At 33.9% G+C, this 12,015-nt stretch overlaps 1 protein-coding gene across 2 annotated transcripts in view; it reads right to left on the reverse strand.

Annotated features, from left to right (window-relative positions):
• Positions 1 to 10,258: 10,258 nt before the first annotated feature.
• LOC136856610 (uncharacterized) overlaps positions 10,259 to 12,015 on the reverse strand; it is a 235,119-nt gene continuing 233,362 nt past the window's right edge. For both annotated transcript variants that reach the window (XM_067134537.1, XM_067134538.1), the window contains one exon: positions 10,259 to 10,627. In XM_067134537.1, the coding sequence (XP_066990638.1) occupies positions 10,498 to 10,627 (130 nt within the window). In that variant the 3' untranslated portion in view covers positions 10,259 to 10,497. The remainder of the gene's footprint in view (positions 10,628 to 12,015) is intronic.

A 12,015-nucleotide genomic window follows, 5' to 3' on the forward strand; every position in this document is an offset into this window, starting at 1 on the left:
TTGACAGAGAGAGAGAGAGAGAGAGAGAGAGAGAGAGAGAGAGAGAGAGAGAGAGAGAGAGAGAGAGAGAGAGAGAGAGAGAGAGAGCAGAGAGAGACAACAAAAGAGAGAGAGAGAGAGAGAGAGAGAGAGAGAGAGAGAGAGAGAGAGAGAGAGAGAGAGAGAGAGTTCTGAGCACTAAAACAATAGAAAAATCAAGTCTTTTGTTCCAGAGTCTCAAACTTAACTTGACCCCAGATGGACAACTCCAAAGATTTGGTGTCCACCAAATTGGATTCATGTGTGTAAAGTGTGAAGGAATATCTTGACTTTTTCACAACTTGGAGAGCAATTATGATTTTAATATTTTTTTTAAAGCTAGGAATAGTGAAGTTTGAGATGAATCACACTGAAATGAGCTCCATTTTTTTAGATTTTTCTCTTAGAAAATTACCAGAAGATGGCTCCTGTATCAGCAAAGTAACTCAGATCACAAAAATAGTACCTGTAATATGGACATTTTCCCATAACTAATAAGTACCTTGCATAAATGGCTTTGTTTTAAATTCCATAATAAATGAAACTGACCTACGAAATACAATATACCTAAGTTTGCAAGGTATACTCTCTCTACCTGAACCCCCAATATGGCATATTTCTAACCATTCCATAAGTGTCGAATACTGCCTGTGTTTAGGTCATGTAAAATATACATATGTGTCCTTTGATCACTGTCAAGTGTATGCAGTGATGTAAAAACCTCTATACAGAAGCAATAATTCTTAAACAAACACTGGTATACATACATAAATCCATTCCTACGTATAATTTAAATAATAAATTATATACTGTGATTTATATATATATATATATATATATATATATATATATATATATATATATATATATATATATAAGACCCTATAAAAATATTAACAAAAAACCATATATTTTCACTGATAATACTTCTGTTCAGAGCACTGGAAAATTTTGAACACAGGCAACAGAGAAAGGCATATGTTAAACACAGCAGAGGAATTTGGATACTGGCAAGATTATAAACAATAATTAGCTTAATGATCTTGTGAAAAACCAGCAGTTCTAATTCACAAGGAATTAACTGTGCACAGACAAGAAGTTTGAAACTAATCAGGTTGTTTGGGGATGTACATACTTTATAAGATTAGGTTTAGTATAGACTGAAATAAGGCCATGACGTTTTTCTGGGGTAACTGACTGTACAAAAGGAATTATCTCTAAGCCAATATTATGAATCTGTCAGGAAGGCACTGGAAATTGGATATATTGACGTAATTTGGCGAATTCTTGTCAAGGAAGCGTTTCAACGATTCCATCCCCCAAAATTCAGCCCACACATAGGACAAAGGGGCCAAGAATCTGCCTGATTCTTCTAAGAATCAGCAAGCTGATGAATGTTTAAAACCAGTTAAATTTGCTATTCCCCACCAGTAATATACAGAATACCAGTTTGAAATATATGATTTTCTTAGGTTAATTTTGTTTTTATGGGTCTTGAACATCCCTAAAATGCTTCTGGATTACAGCTGGGCTTCAGATACATGTACAGTACATTCCCAAAGAAGTAAATAACATCTGTAAAAACAAATACTCATACACTTAACGTTCTTATTTTAAGAAGATTGTATTCACACATTTCAGGAGCTTCTATGGTTACAAATATTCAATTTCAAATGTCATTATCACCTTTGCATACAATTTTTCCTTAAAATAAACAAAATATGACATTAAAGATTAAGTCATTACAGCATACTAATGCTCTGAATTCAAATATGTGGAGGAAAAACACCATATATTACTTTGATCAAGAGCGAACAGAATAAGAATGAAGAAAGTTCCAATAAAAACAAACAGTTTTTGATCCTACATTATGGAAGGGGGCTTGGAACTGGAAGACTAAAGAATTGGGAAGATCAGACTCAGTTTTGAAAAATGAAGACTGAAAATTGCAGTATCATTAACCAATCTACTCGCCAATCATTGACCTACCTATATGCAAACATATTGATGGTGATATCACTATCCTCTACAACTTGACAGACATAATACTGATTTACCATAACGCGCAACCAATGCCATATTGTATTTTGGAAATAACCAAAATGTAGATAGAACAACCTCTGGATAATGTATAAACCAGATTAAAACTGCAACCAAGCAAAATATCAGATTTGGTAAAAACCAATAACAAAATTATAAATATTATACATTTGCAGACTTTTTTTTAACAATCTTCAAGTATTGCAAATTAGCTGATACCTGAAGTTACAAATGTAGGAAATTTTATTTGCTACAAAGAAACCATAGAAACCATTTGTTACTGAAATATTTCAAAGGGTTGTTTTTCATAAATCACAAAAAGATAATAGAGTAAGACGTACGATTAGGCTACAGTCTTCACCCATATACTATAAAGTCATAGAATGAAAAGGAATAACCAAGTTGTCCATAAAGAAACTATGTACTGTAATACGATTACCCAAAGTAAATACAGTATTAGAGAGTTACCGTACCTTCATGAGACCAGCGAAGGAAATATATGTTTAAGAATAATGCAACGAGTACATGGCTTTTACATCGGACTGCATTTATCTCCTTGAAGAATCAGGATTTTAAGTGAGAAAGAACTTTCAATATAGAATACCACTGCTTTTTATCCAACACTTTTCTAAACAAGTTACAATCTAAAACTTGAGATTCTCCTTAATGATATTTTAATGTTTTTTCCCAATTACCTTCCATAAATCATCCCTTTCTTTCATAACAATATAATTTACATAAACTAGAAAAAATTAATAGAACAAAAGTAGCACTTGAAGCTCAAAGAACTTAAAGGTATAAATATGATGCATCAGGATAAAAAAAATATGAGTTTATCATCGCTAACAATAATTATAGTTCATAATATCCAGTAGTTATGAGTTTTCACAGACTGGGTGCCAAGTAAAAGTTCATTAAACAGAACACACGAGAAACACACACAATGGTAAAAAGCCTGAATCATGTATTTTCCATTACATACAAAAAAAAATTATTTGCTCAATATGTAACACAGCAACAAATGACCAACTTCATCTCGGCTAAATTCAAAAGCATATTCACGAGAGGAAAATAAAAAGTTATTAGGTATCACACACCTTCACATTTGTATCATATTTCCAGTGAAACGCACCGTTAATAATATAATAACAAAGAGGTTGCGACTCTCCTTGGAGCTGACTACGAGCCAGAAAGAGAAGTCTTGAGACAACTGAATTCTTACACTAGAATGACAGAGATGGAGGGAATCAAAAATCATCATCACAGGGTGCTTATTTAACAAATATACATAGCCAAGTGCTCCCAAGGTTGCTCACGTAGATACCTGTACAAAAATCTATGTTTGAGTTTGATGCACTATCAAAAAAAGAAAAGACGAAGAAACCACTGTAACTAAAAATTAGGAACATAAAAATAAACAAGACCAAACTTTTAGCCATGAATTACAGGTAGTGAAATTCTGTACTGAACAGTCAATCCTACAAGTACCACACAGTAACCGGCTTTGATTAAAAATTCACAGCATAAGGATAAAACACAAGATATATTGAAAACCTACCAGCATGCATGCGATCAGCCATCCTTCGCCCATCAAGGCTGAACACAGCAGCACTGGGAATATTGTAGCTGTTCATTAAAAATATATCTGGAAATATTTTCAGCTATCATACACTATAAACTGCATTCCATCTAAAACTGGGAATATAACTTCAAGATTTATTTCTAACTGATATAAACCCATAAAACAAACCAATGTTTTGGGAAGCATGGCTCCTTTGGTTCAAAGTGTGCAACAAATATTAATTCTCATACTCTTAAACAAATGAAGGTGGTTCTATCCTTGAATGTAGTGAGAGATTCACTTTCGTTTGAGATACAGTCTACATTATTTCCTAAGTGGTTTTCCCAAGTGGTCTTACTCTGCCATTGTAGACCACTGAACCATTTTAAATGGCTATTTATTACAATTTCTATTGAGGTATCCTGTGAGTATCATCAACCATTACCATATGCAGACCATAGCCTATTAGCATACTTGACTATTAACTCAAACTATCAGTTATTTTTTTTAATGTGAGTTTCTTTTTATATAATTTTCTGATTACATTTAAGTTAAATTTAACGAGTAGGTTTACAGAAATGATATCTAAAAAGTTTAATACATTTTCACTTAACAGTCAGAATATCTTTTTCATTTCCCATTGCAGCCACCAAAACTGCATTTCAAACCTTTTGTTCTTAAAAAGCTCAAGTATACTCATACCAGATATGGGCAGCCATTGTCTCTTTGGCTTCATCACATTCCAGATACAGCGGTTCTTAAAGATTCTCGCAATACCATCCTTTTCAGACCTGACAGAAACTTACTATCCTTTTCTCCATCAGATCTCTAACAAAATGTTTAAAACGCACATCCTTGCATTCATTTCTGTCAGCTTCCAATACTATTCCCTTAATGGTCGTCAAGAATATTAGTCTCCTGATTTTGTGAAGCTCTAAAAAAAAAAAGTACCTGTCCTTCTGAAGAAAGGTTTAAAGGCTGTTAATGAGTATTAGGGGCACGGGACCAGTCACTGCACCCACGAATGATGTCCCTGAGAACAAACATTCACAAATATGATCAGCGCCCGAGGCCCTTCTCCACCCACGTCATTATTTAGGAGAACCAGAAAGATGGCTGCTGATGATTCGCAGGTTGACATATGCCTACACTGCCTACCAAGAATAGATCTCTTATGGACTAGTCTAGCAGAACCAATTTCGTTTTTCGTACACATAGTTTTTACAAAAATTTTAATAAATAACTTTGCATTGTCTCAGATTTCGAAAATTTAGTATACATTCCTTAAGTAGAACTGTGCTGTATGAATAATCTGGCCCAGAGACAGTTTTTCATCAAACCTAAGTTTCTTTAGATTTCAGTTTCTTACTGCAGTCATAACTTTATATAATTTTGGCAAGGACATCTTCCATAACAAGTTTGTATTGAAACTAACTAAATATACATCTCAACAAAAGAAAATCCTTCCAGCCAGCCAGCCCTATGCACACTTAATTTCGCTTTTAGTGACCTGATAATGAGACGAACTGCCGTAAAACTAACTAGCTGCTTAGTTCTGCTCACTAGCAATTTGGGCAGAACATTACAGAGAACAACAAAAACTGCAAGGATGGTTCATTTTGGTTCCATAACGTTCTGCATATAAACCACTCTTCTTAAAACATGACAAGTTAGGTTTCACCCCTCTCAAGTCAAGTGAGTTTTAATATCATATAAATATAACCTGAGGATGAACCTACCCTTCAAAAATGGACCTGACACTTGTTAACATTTCTTTGAGATTGTTTTGTAACTTAAAAAAACTTTACTTTCCTAACTCAAGGGCCTGCCTGTTTTCTGCATACTCTGAAGAAACGGTAATCAATAACATCTCTATACTTTTGAAAACCCAACATGAATAAAAAAAGTAATCAATAACATCTTTATACTTTTGAAAACCCAACATGAATAAAATCCATCAGCACTGTGATTTTTTGTTTTCATTTTCTTAAATTTCAGAATTATATCTGATCATACACGAAGTCTCGACTGAACTGTATTTAGCTATTACCTGGAATTGTGAGACAATTCACAATATCCTAAGTAACTCCTTGGAGTTGTGAAATACATTTACATTATTAAAAACATTTTCATGATGGAAATTAGTACCAGTTCTCAAAAGCAAATCGTACATAAAGCAAATCCAGGAATAGGTATAAATTACAAAAAAATTTTTTTATGCAGAAAAAAAATTAAGACTCAACATTCCATTCTAGAATTAATGTTCTCTCATTCTGCATTCATCAATAAATTTTATCCAGCACCATCTGGGCTTCTGATATTGACTTCCTAAAAAAAAAAATACATGATTCATGCTAACAGGCAGAAACAATTTTTACCAACCCAAGCACAATACAAAACTCAAGTCATGACAATATTGACTTTTTGACTAAACAACCAAATCTGAAAAATTAATTAACCACATGTCATTTTTAGCAAAACACTTGAGTAAGATATGAGTGTATCTTTTTGGAAATAAAATGGAAATAAACAAGAGCAGCTGCATTTGAATTGCAAATCAAAACGTACGACAGCTGATAGCACTGTCATTGTATTTTTTGCCTCCTCTCACAGGATACAGAACTCACAAATACACTGAAATCTCATTGTGTGGGAAGACCTATAAATACCAATAAGTCAAACATAAGATCTCAAGTTTAAGCATAAGACAGGTCCTGTAACTTGTCTAACCTTGATTTTCTGTCACCTAAACCATATTTATGTCAGTTATACCAGCTACAAAGGCATCAGCGCATGCTGCCTTAACCAGTCTCCTATCAGTTTATAAAAAGACGAAAGAATTCACTCTAAAATGTAGACCCGAATCACTAACAAAAGTGGCAAAGTATATGAAATGCATTGCCATTTCCTACTTGGAAGATTCAGGATGACTTTTATAACAAAACTGAAACTGCCACAGATCTCCAGTGCTGTGACAGACCACCCCATGACAACAAGATGCTTAACCCCACGACACAGTAAGGTTGTTGCAACCTCTTAAAGAAAATACTTTCCATAAAAAGAGAATTTGATAACATTGCAATACATTAAGACTAACTTCTAATTGCCTGGTATTCTTTTGATGAACTATTAAAGAGTGTATTGATATGAAGGTAACTTCTTCCAGAAACTTGGCCCCTAAAGTATAAATAAGTCAGTGCCAGACACTAATATCACAAATGATCTAACAGGAATATTACCTTCATTAAGAGATGAATATCGTAGGAGATCTTAGAAAGTAATACCTGAAATTTTTGGTCGCTATTAGCAAACACTGAATATTATCATTACCACAACATAATATGATCATACACATTTGTATATACAGTGAAAGACAAAAGTTTGTTCACAAAGTGATAAACGATGCAAATATAATATAAGCTGGATCTACGAAATAAACTCATGTTCAAAGAAGATCTACTCGTCTTAGAATCCACGTCTAGGCACTCTCAGAAAAAGTGGTATTTACAAAATGTGCAACAAATATAATCTCATATACATAAAATCCATTACGTCTCTTCTACGAACTAGAAACCGTTACAGCGAACGACTCTGCCTGCAATATTTCCCGGTTCCATTAATTTACACTGGGAGAAAATACTGTATGGCACTAATCTGATAAATAAAGGAAACAGTTCCACAGTATGAAAACCCAATTATCATGTTATATTTAACGTGCTACTATATGCGAAAAACTTTTTTTTTAAATATAAATATGCGGCAACAGCCTCAGCATAGATACATTAGTCAGATTGACACGCAACTGAAGACAATACGTAACACACTTTGTTTACAGTAACATGAGTGAAAACAAGTGTCACTACAGTGATGTTTTACTTTTGTCCTGCACTTTTGTGTAATGTGCACTTTACATGAGTTTTATCAACAAAGAGAGATAGTTTTTTTTTATGAAAAAGACCTCTACGATGTACTGATGTACTGCTACTGAGTGCGATTAAAGCCCATTGAAGTGATATATTAAAGGCAGACAAATGGGTTGACTTGAAATATCAATGCAATCTAACACCGCTTCGTCGAGGACCCGACAGAACCCCTCTTGAGGAAAGGACATCAGAAAAACCGCCTGTAGCGTTGCACTACAGCCCGTTCCAAACCCTTCACTAGAAAGTTTCTAATTACAGTATATCACTACTTTTGAAAAAAGTATGAGAAATATATCTACCTATAACCTTGTTATGATTACTCTACAGCATGTAAAAAAGTCTACAAAATATACAGCCGACTCTAAACATCACTTAACAGTCATTACAGAAAAATACAAAACCATAACATCTTATATGGAGTTTCATCTGTATCAACAGACGTACGAAATACAGTAAAGCACTTATTTTGATGAGAATATGCTGTATGCTTTCGTGTCCTGTAATCAGCAATCCTGTATGTTAAATTCTCAGTCTTGAAAGAAACGTTGTGCAACGTGCAACTTACAGAGGATACGTATTTGCAACTAAGGAAATTCTAGTTTTTGAGTCTAGCAATATAACGGACAAGTAAAATCAATCCACTCAGCAAACTCAATAACTGTCCCTCTCGAATCAGCCTTTCTCTTCTCATCTGAATGACGAAAAAATAAAAAAAAAATCTAAAGAATCTATGGACATATATGCCAACAGTGGTTGAATTCCCATATTGAAAATAGGAAGCATATCCAAAGTATTAACTTAAAATGGCCACGATGGGGTTATTGAATCCAGTGAATTTACCCCAAAGAACAAAAATGAATTCACACAACAGATCACTTGACACTCACATTTCTAATCACCACAGTTAAATTCACAATAAAATTTAGTTTCAACGTTTACATAATTTTCTTGTACCTTCAAAAACAAATTCCCATTTTGCTTCAATGCACACACCATAATGCAACCAAATTGATTACATTTTTCTAGTATAACTGCATAAAAACCTTTACCTGCTTCAAAATCATAGTTTAATATGATATTTAACTGTACTTATGTGCATGGCATAGGTGTGCATGTGAGTGTGTAAGTATATATATATATATATATATACATACATAGTACATACATATTTGTAAGACCTCACTAATCTGACCCTGATCACTCCATATTTGATCATAAGACAGGTAAACTTTGAATTACCCATTGATTTCTTTATGAATTATTGTTGGAAATTTGGCAAATGAACAGTCAACTCCAGTATGATGGAAATACAATAAATAAAAACTAATTAATACACTATTCACATTTATAAATATAAATTTAAAAGTTACTCAAATACATCACAACTGTTCACATTTTCATCCAGCATACAGTATTTGGTACACTTCATATAAAGCATTCAAGAGTTACTCATTCTCTCCTAAAATAAGTAAGAACAATTTATGATATATTTTGTGAATTTCTGTGCAGTTGTGATCATTAAATTCATTTTACAGTGTCTACATTTACTGTACTTGAGGCTACCGCCTGACCTAAGCTGTGAATTGGTAGCCTTGCCTAGCTTACAAGACTATGTCAATGTCCCCTGTATTATTCATGGTGTTCAGAGAAGGATAAACTGAGTCACTCGTTTAATGCATTTATAAATTCTCATTGGTGTAGCCATTACAGTACTCAGACTGGTGGTATATAGTTAACATAACTCTGGTCAACAATTTAGAGCCTGGGGCCACATTATAATTTTCCCAAATGACCTTGAAAATATTGTTACTGGTATGATATTGGTGTTATTATGTTTATGCAAAAAGTGTTATTCTAAATATCAGCAAGAGAAATTCTAGGATATGTGTGTGTGTATATTTTCTAAAACTTAAAGAAGGCTTTGAGAAATAGTGCTAAAAAATCATTTACTGGAATTTATTAATATCTCAATCATTCTTTTTTTTCTAAATTAAAAAGTTCATTTCAAAGTCTTTAATGGGGATGAAACACAGAGAGCAATAAATAAAAATGGTTGAAAACATTTTTCCTCTCACTGCTGTAATTCGACCAGCAAATATTTCCATTAGATTCCAGGAATGAAAATGTTACTGATACAGGAGTTTCCAAAAATCGCAAAAGGCCACTGGATTCTGGTCGTAAACTGAAGTCATGTGGCAAAACACGTTTATGTCTGTTTTGCTTTCACAAAAAAAAAAAAAAATTCACCTTTTTATTATTGTCCCAAGTATATTGAAGAAATAGCACGCAACAAGAACTAATAAGCACCAACCCTTGACAGAAATAATAATTTTAATATTTCTTTTTTTCTTACTGAGTGCTACTTTACATTGTGTAATATGGTAAGTGGGCCACTCGGGCATGTCAGGGCTGCCAATGTACGCCCTAGGTCAGGGCACAGCCTTACCCAGGTGAGGGCTCTGTGACCAAGCCTAGTCCAGTAGCCCCTTTAACAGTGCCTTCCTCATATAATCATTAGTGGTGAAGTGATAAATCTGAATTATGTTACTGCACACTTGCTGAATTCATAAATCAGAAGTAATAGTTACCTGCTTTGATGTCCCTGTCCCCTGTTACCCAGATTAGGAGGGTCTTACTGCATGTTTTTTTTTTTACAGCAGGTATATATATATATATATATATATATAAATATATATATATATATATATATATATATATATATATATATATATATATATATATATATATATATGTATGTGTGTGTGTGTGTGTGTGTGTGTTTATCTATATGTACTGTATATTCATATGAATGCAAATGTGTACTGCATATATATATAGTGTATACATAGATGCACAAATCACAAGGTACCAAAATAAATTAACCACACAAAAGAATTAACAATACGGTAGTAATTACAGACATCAAAATGCACGAATTTTGGGCAAAACTAATGATCATGAAGGGTAAAGGTCAACATAAACCCAGGTGTACAGCCTGCGGAGCTGAACGTCCAATGCTTTGTATTTGGCACTGTTTAAACCGTCTGACTTGAACCTCTTCTTGCCGTCGTATAAGTACTGGTATCTGAAAGTAAAGTCCAGATCAGAAAAGAAATCCATTCCATGTCTGCCAGTTTTGAAGGAATATATTGCATTGCCTGCTCTGTGTTGAGGGAAATATATTACTGTACCTGGTTCATTCATACAATCGATGTCTGGCAATTTTCAAGGAATATACTGTATTACCTGGTCTGTGCTGAGGTAAATGTAATATATATAACTGTACCAGGTTCATTCATAAAATCTATGTCTGGCAATTTTGAGGGAATATAAAGCATTACCATGTCTGTGTTGAGGGAAATATATTACTTTAGTACCAGATTCATTCATACAATCTATGTCTGGCAATTCTGAGGGAATATACTGCAATATCTGGCCTGTGTTGAGGGAAATATATTAAAGTACTGTAAAACCTGGTTCATTCATACAATCTGTCTGGCAATTTTGAAGGAATATACCGTATTACCTGGTCTGTAAGTAAGTATGAGGTAAATATATTACTGTACCTGGTTCATTCATACAATCAATGTCTGGCAATTCTGAGGGATATATTGCCTGGTCTGTCTTGAGGGAAATATATTACTGTAGTACCTAGTTCATTCGTACAATCTATGCCTGGCAATTTTAAAGGGATATACTGTATTACCTGGTCTGTGCTGAGGGAAATGTATTAATGTACCTGGTTCATTCATACAAATCGTGACTTCCTTAGAGCCTAGGGCTACCTTCTATTTCAAAATGGTTGTGCTTCAGTTTAACTTTATTCTCTCTATAACCTTTTGAATACAAAATAGACCACTAAAAGAAATCAAGCAACAAATATGAAATCTGAATAGCAAATTTAATAAGATACAGTTATACTCATTTAAAAAAAAGTCCCAGAAGGATTAACATATCTTCATGAAGGAATGAACACAACCGCGGCCTCTAAGCAAAATTTGTAAAATGCCTGACGTCTCTACTGGGCTGTAAGCTTTTCATTCTGAAAACTTTTTACTCTACCGGTTGGTTGGAACTGAATAAGTTACAGTAAAAGGGTATATCTAAAAGGCACAAAATTATTGGTGTAATGTAACAGTTACATTACATTATTGTGCTGGCTTTGTCTATCCGTCTGCACTTTAATCTGTTCGCCCTCAGATCTTAAAAATTACTGAGGCTAGAGGGATGCAAATTGGTATGTTGATCATCCACCCTCCAACCATCAAACATGACAATTTGCAGCCATCTAGCCTCAGTAGTTTTTATTTTACCTATGGTTTAAGTTAGCCATAATCATGCTTCTGGCAATGATACAGGATAGGCCACCACCTGGCAGTGGTTAAAGTTTCATGGGCCGCAGCTCATACGCCATTATACCGAGGCCACCGAAAATAGATCCACTTTCGGTTTACTTTCGGCGGCCTTGATTAT

This window comes from Macrobrachium rosenbergii, chromosome 36 (genome assembly GCF_040412425.1).
Source record: "Macrobrachium rosenbergii isolate ZJJX-2024 chromosome 36, ASM4041242v1, whole genome shotgun sequence".
Classification (NCBI taxonomy): domain Eukaryota; kingdom Metazoa; phylum Arthropoda; class Malacostraca; order Decapoda; family Palaemonidae; genus Macrobrachium; species Macrobrachium rosenbergii.